The 14,817-nt window shown below is 41.4% G+C and overlaps 1 protein-coding gene across 2 annotated transcripts in view; it reads right to left on the reverse strand.

Moving 5' to 3' along the window:
* EFNA5 (ephrin A5) overlaps positions 1–14,817 on the reverse strand; it is a 290,642-nt gene that overhangs the window by 40,722 nt on the left and 235,103 nt on the right. For both annotated transcript variants that reach the window (XM_061152119.1, XM_061152118.1), the window contains exon 2: positions 11,639–11,931. In XM_061152119.1, coding sequence (XP_061008102.1) covers positions 11,639–11,931 — 293 coding nt within the window. The remainder of the gene's footprint in view (positions 1–11,638; positions 11,932–14,817) is intronic.

The following is a 14,817-nucleotide window of genomic DNA, read 5'->3' on the forward strand; positions in this document are numbered from 1 at the left end:
ACAATCTTCTCTTTTTTTAATGAAAAAGAAAAAAATCTCTAAACTTTATTTAAATCATTACAATATTCATTACCTGGTCTCAAAATTGACTAAACTGCTACCGGTGTATATAGCAAGACCTTTAAGCAATCTATTTAAAATTTAAAAAAAAATCACCTAGTTATATATTTGTCCTCTATTTCACACTCCTTGTTTAGATTTGTTCCTTAAATATAAGTCTAAGTAGATAAGCCGTGTCTGACTCTTGCGACCCCATGGACTGTAGCCCGCCAGGGTCCTCTGTCCATGGGATTCTCCAGGCAAGAATACTGGAGAGGGTTGCCATTTCCTTCTCCAGGGGGTCTTCTCAACCCGGGGATCGAACCCGGGTCTCCTGTAACGCAGGCTTAATCTTTACCAGCAGAGCTACAAGGGAAGCCCTTAAACAAGGCCTACTGTAAAGCAAGACAGTCTGAATTGAAGATTGAGGACTCACTGAAACAGATCAGCAAGACATACAGGGGAAATGTCATCAGCTCAGACTTTAGAGCCTGTGATCATGTATTTAGGGAGAAAACAGGCTGGAAAAAAATGTGTTCAAAAGTGTGGGGAAAAAAAGAATTTCCCTTAGAAAGCAGATATTGGAGCTACTATAATCTGGGCAGATTTAAACTAAAAGCTTTATATATATTCTTTCTTAATGACTCAGAAATAATGTTTTTAAAGATCTGGGTGTAAAAGGGAGTGCTAACTATAAACTAAAATTTACCTAACCTTAATGTAGATAAAAACTGCAGTTGGAAATATGGCACGTCTCTGAAAATAGTACAATGAAAAGATACTGAAATTCCAATTCCTAACAATAATAGACTGGCTGGCTATTCTCCAATTCATGATATTTCACTTTTGGGACTCCAAATGAATTAATATTTTGTAAAGCTTTACATTTTAAAACTAAACCTGGATACAGCCCATATACTAAAGTTCTGTTCCTAACACGGATTTTCTACAACCTGCCTAAAAATATTTGATGGAAAAGAAGCCCGCTGCCAAAGTCCACATATCTCCCCCATTAAACAGAGGTAAGCCATATCCTCAAAAACCATATTTCAAGCCCACAGGATACTCATGAACTAAAATAATGAATGATAATGCCTCGTTCTCTGCATTAATATTAAAGAAAAGAGAAAATAGAAAACTTTATAGCCACCATCAGCTCTCTGGACCATAAATCTCAAGTTTTGAGAATTGCTTCCCAAAAGGGTAGAGAGCGGGGGATGAGTTGTGAGAGAGCTTTGGAGCCTAGAGATATTTTTCAGCAAGCCAGCAAAGCACTGACACAAATTTCTACATATCTCTGGCTGTGAAAAGTCTCATTTGTGGTGATTTATATTTCCTCATAAAGAACTCTGTAGATAATATAAGCCTGCTGTGAGGCTGTCTGACAACTTTGAAACCAAGAGTTACACGACCATTCTGTTAAAACAGAGCACGCACAGATGAGTGGGAAAATCTGTAGAAATAGTATTTCTTCCAAACGGAAGGCCAGAACACTGCTCTTCCAGCACGCCCCATGTTGAGAGTCACCTTTTACCCCATGCATGTCTCATGGAGAATATTTTGGGCATCTATAGGAGGAAATGCTATTTTTTTTTTTTTTCCTGAAGATTGACTATGCGTTTGGTGTGTGCATGCTTGTGTAATTTACAACGAATGACACTTAGATACCAGCACACTGGAGTTCAGCTGCCTTAATAAGTTACTCCGGGAAACACAGAGAATAGCATGCTGACAACCCAAAGTCAATGGGGGTATAAACACTGTTATTCCAAGTGTCGCCGGCGTGTTATTTCCATTTCTCCGGGCGTCTGCTCTATGTAACACGGCACACACGCACGATGCGGCAGCTCATTAAACTGTTTTCGGTTAACTCGGAAACCAAATTAGTACATTACATGTTTATAAGGCTGAGAATTAGCGCTTCCCTGTGAAATCACACAATTAATCAGGTGTGTTATTTCTCGGAGAGGCGGCCACTTCTGACATTTAGGGATTAGAAAGAATAATCCTTTCATCCACTTCCACATCAGCATTTAGTCTCAGTGGGGTAAAAGGAAGCAAAAGGTGACATAATTCCTTCCTCCCCTTTAGGAGGTCAGAACACGACATGTTCCCCTACCCCCCCATCCCATCTCGTAATGTAGCATTTCAAATTCTTAAAAGGAACACAAATTATTTTGTTTTTGAGCTTCTTATCTGAGTGTCCCAGTCTTTGAAAAATTCGAGCAATGAGAAGAATTCTTATGAGTCTCCTGCTTCTTATGGCTGATCCCGTGAATTGCCATCAAGCCCCAATTATTCAAGAGCTTTTAAGGCTCCCTCTGCGAACTTTAAGAACAGTCCCAGAGTCAAAATCTATTAAGCAGTGATGTCTGCCCCAGTTTCCTTTTTCACCAACCCAGCACCAATTTCTCCGATTCTCTTTAATAGTATCTCATCCTTCAGTCATTTAATAGGACATACGTTTCTTTTTTAAATTCTCCCCACTTGATCAAATGACACTGCCAAGAATTTTTAAAATAATAAAGTGCTGTTAAATATCCTTTGTTCCCATTAATTGCCTCTTGCACCCTGGATTTCACTCAGACCAGGTGAAACCAGCCAGGGGAAGGCTCCACGCTGCAGCCACTGGTGAGCGGACACCTAGCATTCTTGCTTGTTCAGAAGGTTAACCTGGCAACAAACTACCATTTTCATAAGAGAAACTTATAATTAAATCAGAGGAATATCCTGAAGTCCCTAAATATCCTCTTTTAGGTTCTTTATTTAACCTTCATTTAAGAGCCCTTGAAAGCCATTCAAGCTTTCTTAAAAGATGGCTAGGGACAACCTGAAACAGAAACAATTCTCTAAACTCATTCCTTAAATAAAAAGGTGCATTCTTGCAGGTTCACTGAAGACCTCTGGAAGTATACAAAGGGAATATAATGACTATCTTCAGACAGAAATCTGATATAATCCCAGACAAACTTCTAGTGTCTAAGTGGGGGAAAGCTGTTTCATTTGTACGTTAAAATTTTTTTAAAACCTAAGAAAAAATCCTAAGTTTTAGCAACTGAGATATACTCTATATCTATATCTGAGCAATTACTATTTGATGTCTGTGCTGTATTCGTTATTTTCCACTTTAGAAAATATTAAAATTTGCCAATTTCCTAACACTACCCTTAACTTCCTTCCCTGTTAAAATAAATACGCCTCATGAACGCCACGCTCCGAGTCTACAAAACTCAAAAAATTCAGGAGATGAATTAGTATTTGACCACAGTCCTGGAAATTTCTGTTATAAGCCCCCTGAATCTCAGCTGAAGTATGTGCTAGAACCTTTAATGCTAAAATAAGACCAGTAATCAAAAATATTTTTCAATAATAAAAGCAAAAATGCACACAGACACCCACTGACACTGAAGTAAACACTGAGTTGTTCATTCTAAGAAAGTCCATTGCACTTACAGGTCACCCCCCACTCAAGAGCAAAGGACTATAAAAGATGAAAAAGATTGCCTCCTGCTTTGATAAACGTGCCATTCTGACACCCTTCTGTTTCAATAAGAACAACTCGAAAAAAAAGCAGATTCATGTGAACTGTCAAGACCAAAATAATTCTTAATGTAGATTACTGAAGTAAGCTGCTGAAAAACCAGACATCTAAAGAGGGATGAAGACTTCCTTAGGCATATGTAATCCTGGCATAGTATTCCTTCCACAGTATAGTGCATGGACTTAAAATGTGAATTTTTACAAGGTATTTGTGAGGTTTTCTTTTATTAAATGAAAATGTCAAACAGGGCTATTCAACTTGCTGTAATTTTTCAAAGGGTACAAGATTTGTTGGACGTTGATTAAAGTCATCTTTTTGGTAGTCAACTGGTCTTTAAAAAAATTTGTTTTAATTGAACCTTGGAAGTAAGATTGATTCTGATAATAAACTATTATTATATACCCATTTTACAGATGAGGAAAGTGAGGCTTGGTGAGGTTAAGTTACCCAAAATTATATAGTAATTAAGAATACAGAAGAGGGATTTGAGCCCAAGGGTTCATTCACCAGAGTCTGTGCTATTTCTTTTTTTTAAGCCATGATCTTCCCTCTCCTTTGATGTAATATATCCCCCCCTCCTTTGATATAATCCCCAACATCTGAACAAAACAATTTACTAAGAAACCAGGGAACTACTGCAGCAGGTGTAGCAAAACCTACTGCTTCTAATTGATCTCCTTTTCTCAAACAATAGCATCTAAGACAAAAGTTAATTGCTTTTTTGTCCTGTTTGGTTTACTGTTGCAGTATTTATTCGTTAAACAATAATCAACACTTTAATGTGTTGCTTTCTACTATTTTTGACTTAAAATATACAGGTTTAAATCAAAATTATGGTTCAACAGATTTTCCACATTATGGAGAGCGTGCCTGATTTTAGAAACACTTGTGGAAGAAACGGCACTCTAAGTCCCAAACAGTTCACCTGTAAATAAGCTTCTGGAACATTTCCAGTTGGCAAGTGAAGCACTTTCTCTGTGCTAGTATTCTCTGGATGGCCTGAATATTGCTACACCTCGTAAAGGACAGTCTGTAACTATCTTGTACAATCAAATGATTTCTGAAACTGATCTTGATCATCTCAATAAGATATCTCTTCAGAATATAGGTTTCTTTCTTTTTTTTTTTTTGGTCAGTTTTAAAAAACTGTATAGTACATATTAAAATTACTTCACAGCTTAAGACTATAAACTTTTAATTAAAGAACATAAAGCAGAGAACTAGCAGTTAACCACATGCATTCAAGTATGGATTTAAGAATGATGCTCATAATAACATAAACGGTCCTCATGATTCTCTTTCTAATTAAAAAAAAAAAAATATATATATATATATATATATATATATATATATGTATATATACACCAAAAAGACCAGAGCAGACAGCTTCAGCTCCATAAAAGTTCTTTTCATTGATGAGATTTTCCAGCTCCATACTTTTATCACCGTATCAGTTATAAAGGAGTATAACTAAAGCATCATGTGTATTCAAGTTTACTTGCCAATAAGCTTAGGAAGAGTGCTGCCTAATAATGTCTCAGAAACTTCTGGTTCCCATCTGGGTGCTTTGACTATACACTGTCTTTCCTGCACGTATCTTCTTTTGAAGGAGATCAGCAACACCTTAGACATGGCAAATGCTAGAATTCTCTGCCTTTTTAGTATCATTTAAAAAAAATGATATCTATTTTCCTTATTGTAGGTCTCTCATTGACTTCCCTTGTAGCTCAGTTGGTAAGCTTCCCTCGTGGCTCAGGCAGACTTCTGCCTCCAATGCAGGAGACCCGGGTTTGATCACTGGGTCAGGAAGATCCCCTGGAGAAGGAAACGGCAACCCCCTCCAGGATTCTTGCCTGGGGAATCCCATGGACAGAGAGGAGCCTGGTGGGCTGCAGTCCATGGGGTCACAAGAGTCGGACACGGCTTAGCGACTGAACCACCAGGTCTCTCATTAAAAATCGCTCACTTCCTGAATCAGGAGTGCAATCATGATTCAGTCTGGATGCTGAATGTTGAGTGGATTTAAGAAGAACTTCTTTTAAAGTACAACTTTTCTGGCTTCTGAAGTTATTGTATTAAAAAGGTCAACCACTTAGGAAGGTACAGTTGAAATATCATTTGGAGATGGAAGAGTATGCTTTGGAGAGCTGAAAATGTAGAAATGTGTTTAAAATGCATCTTGTACTTCCCGATTTGGGGTTCCAATAGAATTTATAAAGGAAGATTCTCTAAATGCTAATGCTAATCATTTCTGATCTTTTAAAAATACAAAATAAAATACATTTTTCTCTTTAAGACCTTAAGCATATTAAGACCTAGGGCTTTATCTCTTCTCTTCGTTAGTTGTTTATTCACTTAATTTCTTCTCAGATCAGCTACTTCTCATTAGTATGAACTTTTTTCCAGTTATGTAACTTTTCTGTGCCTCAGTTTCTTCACGGGTAAAATGGCAAATAAGAACAGGACCTCACAGTGCTGTTCTGAGAAGTTTACAGTGTCTACAACATTGCCTGGAACAGGGAAATGCTATGTGAACATGAGTGAGCCTTGATTACTGATCACCTACTACATACCAAACAATATAACAGATGACATAGAGCAGAAACAGCCATGAACAAACCACCATAAATATATATTGTGATAAGTGCTTGAGGGAGAATACAGCAGAGTAAGAGTGGAGAGAATGATACAGATACTATCTTTATACAGAGAAGTCAGAATAGCCTCTCGGACACCTCTTTTGACCCGACCTAAAGCAAGTGAGGGGTTTCCCTGTGGCTCAGTGCTTAAGAATCCGCCTGTCAATGCAGGAGACATAGGTTCGATCCCTCGGTCAGGAAGATCCCCTGGAGAAGGAGATGGCAACCCACTCCAGTACTCTTGCCTGGAGAATCCCATGGACAGAGCAGCCTGGTGGGCTACAGTCTGTGGGCTGCAAAAGAGTCAGACACGAATGAGCGACTAAACAACAGCTACAACAGAGTAAGTGAGAGCAAGGGAGGTGGCTGCCTGGGCCAACGAGAGCCTCGGTCAGCAGAGGACAGAGGCCCTGGGCCCTGAGGTCAGGGGCGCCGGACAGGTCAGGGGAACCCGGGGGCAGGGCGGCCGGGACACAGGCAACAGGCAGAGCCGGCCGCAGGAGTCCCAGACTCTGCAGTGTGGAGGGCACTTGCCTCGGAGGACCTCGTTTGCCAGGTTAGAGACTTTGGATTCTGTCTTGGTCATATAGGAAGTCACTGGAGCACTGTGCAGTGATGTGGTGTGTGTGTGTGTGTGTATGTGTGTGTGTGTGGTGTAAACAGACAGGAGCCTGCCGCACTAGTCAAGACCACACACCACGGCAGCTCGGATTGGGTGGCTGAGGCAGAACTAGTTCAGTAATTCTAGTATGTGGTTGCACCCTTCTTTTCCCCTAAAAATATCCCTTTCACTGGCATTTACTGAACACCTACTAAGTAAGGCTTTGCGCTACGCCATTGTACCAATGTTAACTCCACCCTAGTGCACAGAACCTATGATATATTAACGCTCCAAAGAAGTTTTCATCAAGCCTCTTGATGAAAGTGAAAGAGGAGAGTGAAAAAGCTGACTTAAAACCTAACATTCAGAAGACTAAGATCATGGCATCCGGCCCCATCACTTCATAGCAAATAGATAGGGAAACAGTGGAAACAGTAGCTGACTTTATTTTGGGGGGGGGCTCCAAAATCACTGCAGATGGTGATTGCAGCCATGAAATTAAAAGACGCTTATTCCTTGGAATGAAATTTATGACCAACCTAGACAGCATATTAAAAAGCAGAGACATTACTTTGTCAACAAAGCTACATCTAGTCAAGGCTGTAGTTTCTCCAGTGGTCATGTATGGACGTGAGAGTTGGACTATAAAGAAAGCTGAGCGCCGAAGAATTGATGCTTTTGAACTGTGGTGTTGGAGGAGACTCTTGAGAGTCCCTTGGACTGCAAGGAGATCCAACCAGTCCATCCTCAAGGAAGTCAGTCCTGAATAGTCATTGGAAGGACTGATGATGAAGCTGAAGCTCCAATCCTTTGGCCACCTGATGCGAAGAGCTGACTCATTTGAAAAGACCCCGATGCTGTGAAAGATTGAAGGCGGGAGGAGAAGGGGACGACAGAGGGTGAGATGGTTGGATGGCATCACCCACTCGATGGACATGAGTTTGAGTAAGCTCCGGGAGTTGGTGATGGACAGGGAGGCCTAGCAAGCTGCAGTCCATGGGGTCGCAAAGAGTTGGACACAACTGAGCGACTGAACTGAACTGAAGGAAGTTTAAATCATGGATCACAGCCTCATTGTTTTATAGATGTGGAATTAAAAATCCAGAGAGATTAGATGATTTACCCAAGATCATATACCTAGTTAGGTCAAGACAAGGATTCAGTACTCAGTTATCCTTATTTTATCAAAGAGGACATTCAAAATCAGTGGTTCTACTGACTTATGAAAATAACCTACAGCGCCCTTATTTATTCCCCTTTGCTTGGTCTGATTTAAAAATAACCACACAAAACTTCTTTCAAACATGTCCTGATGGTTAATGCTTATGAGAATCATTTCTAAAGGGAGTGTTTTTGAAGTTTCTAAAATAACTCTTTGCCTTAGGAAGTCTATATAAAAGACTGTTGCCATCGTCCATTGACGAGCAGTTCTGCAAATCTATAGATAAACTGATAGAAAAAACACTGACTTTCTCTATTCTAGTGTGCCAAACTCTTACCAAAATACCTCCTGTAGACTGAAAACAGTATTTGTCCAGTTGAGAAGACAGGCTTGGTCTACCTGACCAATTATTGGCGATTCCAACAACTTAGTATAGACTGCCCGTTCCCACGGAGAGGAAGATGTGGTGTAGTCATTCTTGGGACAAATAAAAGATCTAGAATCATGAAGGGTAGCTTTATTTTTAACGTAAACAGGAAACTTGGTGAGATATTTCCAACTACAGTAGTTTCTTAATTTTGTATGACGTAGAGAAATTAAGAAGGAAATAGAGCAGAACTTGATAAGAACACTCTGATTTGTGCCCTGAATTGAAGTCATGTGGTGGATTTCCTGTTATGAAACACTCCTCTCCCCCTACCCCCGCCTCAGTCCAAACTTGATCTGAATCTCGGGCCTCTGCAGTTACCACTGAGCTTGAACCTTCCCCCAGCACCCTGCAGCAGGACTGCCAAAACACTGTGTAACTTGCATTTTTTTTCTTTTGGAAAACTCAGAAGGGATTTTAAGGCCTGGAGGAGCTGAAATATGCCCCCGGCCTAGTAAGGACATTTTATAAAAATGACAAGTGGGCAGTCACACTGGCTCCTGAGATCAGCAGTTAGAGCCCCTTGTAAGGTAATAAGTGTGAAAAGAACCGTTTCCCAATCATCGTGTTCATTCCACGCATATTAGGAGACAGGAAAATCCAACCGAGGGCCAATCCTCCCCTAAGAATCCTTTAGTTTAATTACAACCACAGTATATGAAACATTTGCAAGACATTCACTCTCAGCAGTGAAAGGAAGAGAGGAAACTCTTTGCTACTAAAAAGACAGGGAAGGAAGCACTTCAGGTTCTAAAACCTGGTTGAAAATCCAATTTAACTGACGACCAGGCCACTGCACCTCTTGTAAATGAACATCTTTTTTGCTGCTAATTTTGTGCTATTTTACCTTTCATTTAAAAAAAAGTAATTCAGGTTAAACTCAGCCGAATAGCAAAAAAAAAGCTCTTGATATTTTGAAGCATTTTGAACAATTACTTTGACAGGAGCCCTTGACAGTTAAATGACTCCGTTAAATGAATGTTATAGAAGACACATAATGATTTTTAGTGAAATATTGAATTTAACCACAAATGAGGAAAAACCAGTCATAAGCACCATGGGTGTATTTGAATAATAACATCTTGCTTATGAACCTCAGTGGATTCTGTAATTTCTAATAATCATGCAATCAACCATTTAGCTGTTGAGTATGTCTCCCATCTTAGCGTTCTCTGTTCATTTTTGCTTTTTGCTTTTGAAGTTGTTGGTGAATCTAAAAAACCGTATGAAAATTTTGAAACTGGCAATAGCTCCCTTTGGCATCAGCATGATATTTTAGAGTTGGGCGATTAATGAGTTGCTGTCCCACAACTGAAGTCTTCCTTTTTCCTTTTTCTCATTTGCTGAATGAGATTCTTTCACAAAGTAAAAAAATCGGCAAGAGCCTGCTGCCTGAGAACATGGGGATTCACTGCACACTAGCGTTTCCTCCATCTGCGGGACTCAATATTCCTTTTCTTATTTTATGGATTGAGTGTGAGATAACGATCGAGACTTTTACATGTTTTCTCATGACTAACGACTGAAGTATGTGCTGAAATAATAAAACTGGTACTGTTCAATTTCCTCTTTAAATTCAACTCCAATATAAGTGAGAGTGCCCTTGTGATGGGGAAATCCGGCTTATTAGAAAACTCTGTTCTCTGAAGAAGAAGAGGAGCTAGAAATCCTTGTAGACTTAAAACGTGTGGGTGAGGTGCTGGTTGCGGGGGAGGACCCTGGGGTTGAAGCAATGAGTCAGAAAACCAGGAACATTTTGTTCTTGATCTTGTGTGCAGTGAGGAGCAGCTCGGCGCGGGAGGCCCTGCCTGGCTCAGCGCTTCCTGATCCTTCCAAGCAGCTGAGGTCCCGCCTCCCCGGTTCCCAAGGCTCCCTGCACTCAGCGGCCTTCAGCTCTTGTCCCTTTCCACTTTCACTGCCGGCTTACACTAGTCGGTCGCTCTTTGAGGACAGGGAATGTCTTTTCATTTTGCAACACCCCCTCCACCACCAAATTTCTGAGGCATGATAAAACTGGTCCGCATACGTCCTTTAGACCAAAGTACCCTAAATATTTATTATCTTCAGCTGACGGAACGCTTGGGAAAGGCCAGATAGCTTAAATATCTGATCCGCCTGCAATGCGGGAGACCTGGGTTCAATCCCTGGGTTGGGAAGATCCCCTGGAGAAGGGAACAGCTACCCACTCCGGTATTCCAGTCTGGAGAATTCCATGGACTGTATGTATAGTCCACGGGGTCCCAAAGTGTTGGACACGACTGAGCGACTTGCACTAAATATCTGATCCTCGTTAAAGGCAAGTCCAGGTAGACAGCAAGATGCCTGACTTAGGTCTTCCTACAACCCTGCTCACTCAAGTGTGGTCCATAGACCAGCAGCCGTATCACCGGAAGCTTTCCAAACACCACATCACGGGTCCCACCAAAGAGCCCCTGAATCAGAATATGCCTGATAACAAGATCCCGAGGTGACCCGTGCACAGTGAAGCCTGACAAGCATTCATACGACCAGTATGTAGCCTGAGGATGCAATGGTATGTGGGATGGCGGACAATACGAGGCCATGGCCATGTGATTAATAGAGAGGTCTGCAGGGAAGGTTTTAGAGCTCTCTCAGGACAGAGTCTCTTAACGCTCACAGGTGGGAAACTCACTTACACCAGCTCCCTGGGAACCCTTTCTAGGTACTTCTTCACGCTCTTTCCTGTTTAAAGACACAGCTGCTCTTAATAATTGTCTTTTCTCCTTGGTGCAAAGAGAGTATTTATCGTCAGCATGCCGACATGTGCAGGAGCTTTGGTTTCCTCCCTCAACATGTGGATGATTGAAAGGATGTTGCTGACACCTGAATAAGAAATCCAATGACTTCAAGCTATGTAAATTTAATTATTTCCTTTAATTTTTCTTTCAGGAATCTTTTTCTCTTCCTGAGCTTTGGGGAAGTCCTAGCAATTTTCATTTAAAAGAAATACAAGTCAGCAGTGGTTTGCTGAACAGGCTGGCATGCAGTTACATGCAGGGAGAGGCGCTGTGTCTTTAATCTAATTTGTGCTCCCAATTTCCAGCTAATGTATCAAGGGATCCTGGTGTAGGCATTTACAAGGAGGCATCCTTAAGGCAGAGTCCAGCTCTCTGCAATTCTCTAACACATGGCTAACCAAAAAAAAAAATTAGTCTGGCTTCTCGTAGCTGCCCCCTAACATGAAAAACAAAAATGGCTGTGTACTCACAGATGTAGAAGTATTCCCGGCCTGGTCTGAATTCGAATCCTAGAGAAAAAGGTGTGAAGAGCTGGAACTTCTCAGAGAACTTGAGCGGTCCATTTGGAGAGTGAGGCCGGTTACACTCCCATCTCTTGAAGCCTTTGGACGTGTGGTCACAGGCACTGTAGCCGTCAAAGTTCACCATGTAGAGGACATAGCGCTCCGTCTTGTCTTCCGGGACGGAGTCCTCGTAGTGCGGACAGAAGACATCCAGGTAGTCGTTGATGCAGACGTCGATGTGGTAGTCGCCCCTCTGGAACCTGCAGGAAGAGGAAAGCAGCGCGGTGATTCACAGAGCAAAGGCTTCCTGCTTGGGATTGGCGGTTCAACCTTCATTCGTAATCAGGCTAGAAACATTTATTATAGCAAGTGTTTATCTGGGGCCACATGATTGGAGGATGAATTGATGCTTTTGAACTGTGGTGTTGGAGAAGATGCCTGAGAGTCCCTTGGACTGCAAGGAGATCCAACCAGGCCATCCTAAAGGAAATCAGTCCTGGGTGTTCATTGGAAGGACTGATGCTGAAGCTGAAACTCCAATCCTTTGGCCACCTGATGCGAAGAGCTGACTCATTGGAAAAGACCCTGATGCTGGGAAAGATTGAGGGCAGGAGAAGGGGACGACAGAGGATGAGATGGTTGGATGGCATCAGCGACTCGATGTACATGAGTTTGAGTAAACTCCGGGAGTTGGTGATGGACAGGGAGGCCTAGTGTGCTGCGGTCCACGGGGTCGCAAAGACTCAGACACGACCGAGCAACTGAACTGAACTGATGATTTGAGGCATGGTTTGACATGTTGCTGTTTCAAACCTTAAGTAACAGCAAGCCATTCTCTGGAGGAATTGTACTGTATTTGTTTACAAACGCCTTGCCAACAGAGCACCTCGCTTTCACTTTAAGCATGAAAGGTACTGACGGACTGTTTTCCTTTCACGGTTAAAATCATATATATATTGAAGCAAACTTTTCATATTTCTAAAGCAGTGTTTCCTTTAATAAATGTTTTTGAATATGTAATTTAAAGAATAAATGGCATTTGTTATAATTGAGAGCCTTCTTCATTTCCTATGCAAAATGTGGAAAATGAGAGTGATAAAATTGAGAGAATTAGAATCGTAAAGTTTAAAAGTTGAAAATTAAATTCCTAGAACACTTCCCCTTCAGAGGCGAATTAAACCCAAAGGCATAATGGTGAAGCAATGAGCCACTGAACTAGACCCAGAATGGAGACTCTGGATCCTAGCTGGTGTCTCTCTTAGAAAATCTGCTTTGTCACAAACTTGTTTTAGCCGCTCTCTGTTTGGATGCCCTGACCCTTTCCCTACCAAACTGAAGCCGCCTAAGTCAAATGACTTTTCCCCTTATTTCTTTCAGTTTCATAGGCTGTGTTCTAGGGCTGGACGGAGCAGCAGGAAAAGAAGCAAGTCAAATGGAAAGAGCAAAACCAAGGCCACCCCATCCTGAAAGAGCTAAAAGGTATGCGCTCACACACACCACTGCACACACCACAGCATCTGCTTCGATTATGATCTTAGAAAAGTTCTGTGTATTTGTTTTAACTAATGTGCCTTTCCCCATCAACTGAACAGTTTTTCCCAGGACCCAGCGGTGTGTGAAACAGGAATTGTTATGTACACAACTTTCTAAAATCAGGGTGGACAAGGCCACAAAAGCCCTGTGTTTCTAGCTGGTGAGGAAATTCTTCTGTGAGCCCTTAGGAGGGTCATGATAAAACCACATTAGTGCTGAAATACAGTGCCCATAAAGTCATATAATCTTCACGCCAGTCTCAGGGAGAACGCTTCCCGGTGACGGTAAGCTAGTCTCTTCCATTTTCAGACATTGCTAGATGTTAGCAAGTTTCTCCTTATATTGAGCATAAATCTACCTCTGTGTGATTTCCATCCAGTGATCCTACTTCTGCTGCCTGAAATTGTAAAGAGCAAATCTAATTCCTCTTCCACCAGGTAGTCCATAAACCATTCGGAGATGTCAACTGTGTCTCTGTACCCCCCTTTCTCCAGGCTTAAAAATCCTGATTCCTTTGTTTATTTCTGATAGAGTTTCCAGACTCCTCATCATTCTAGCATTTTGACCCTCTTCACATCTTCTAGTTCGCCAGTGTTCTCACAATGTAGCACCCAAACATATCGAGGACCACAGGTTGTTGTGAACGCTGGTCCCTTTGCTCTGGATGCTAAATATTCATCGACAAACCCGAGGTTCCCTTCTGAAACACACCATGCTAAGAGAGGTAAAGCTACTTATTTTGAGTGAGCAGAACAGGATTTAAGGACTTGATCTGCTGCTGACTGAACAGGAGAGTCATAAGCCATCCTGAGCCTCGGTTCCCTCGCGTGTTAAGAAGAATAATAATGACAATCCACCTTGCTGACCTCACATGGCTGCCTCGGACCTTGGGTGAGGAAATGTATGACAAGCACATGTGAATAAAAGGCATCATTACTATCAACAGGATAGATTAAAATGGGTAGATGACAAAATATTACTTTTTAAACAGTGGCAGTTAGTACATAACGGAGGAATAAAAATAATCCCCAGGTTTCCCTTTTTAAAAATCCTGGAAGAAAGGATGTCATGTAAAAATCCCAAATTCTGTCCTCAAATATCAAATGACCCTCAGAAACCCACTTGCTCGATGCTTTTGAAAAGCAGCATGGTGATGTATGCAAGAGAAATAAGGGAAGGTGGCCAGACCACTTTTCTGTAAGGGGGTCTCAAGGTACACACCCATTTGTAAAAACTAAAAAACCCTTGGAAGTATTTATTTCTTTATATTTACAGTGATCACGAAACCAGGTTTACTTTTTCTTCATTACCGACAGACAACGATTTGTCAAGATGCAAGGAAAGCCTGTGCTGCTTTTAAAAGGTTTTTGAACATCAAGGTAACATCACTGCCAAAGTACAAAGAAAAGACACTGCAACGTTCAGATAAAAGGGTGCTGCGCCGTGAATCACCAGCACTCAGAGCAGGCTGACAGTTCTGGCTCAGGGCCAGACAAGAACCGCAGCAGAAGGCAATGCCCAGATGCACTTTATATTATTATATTATTATTATAGATTTTAAAGACATTCAAGGGGGAAGTTTTTCCGTTCCCTAAGACATGTCACTCATCTTA

Source organism: Dama dama, chromosome 9 (assembly GCF_033118175.1).
Source record: "Dama dama isolate Ldn47 chromosome 9, ASM3311817v1, whole genome shotgun sequence".
NCBI lineage: Eukaryota > Metazoa > Chordata > Mammalia > Artiodactyla > Cervidae > Dama > Dama dama.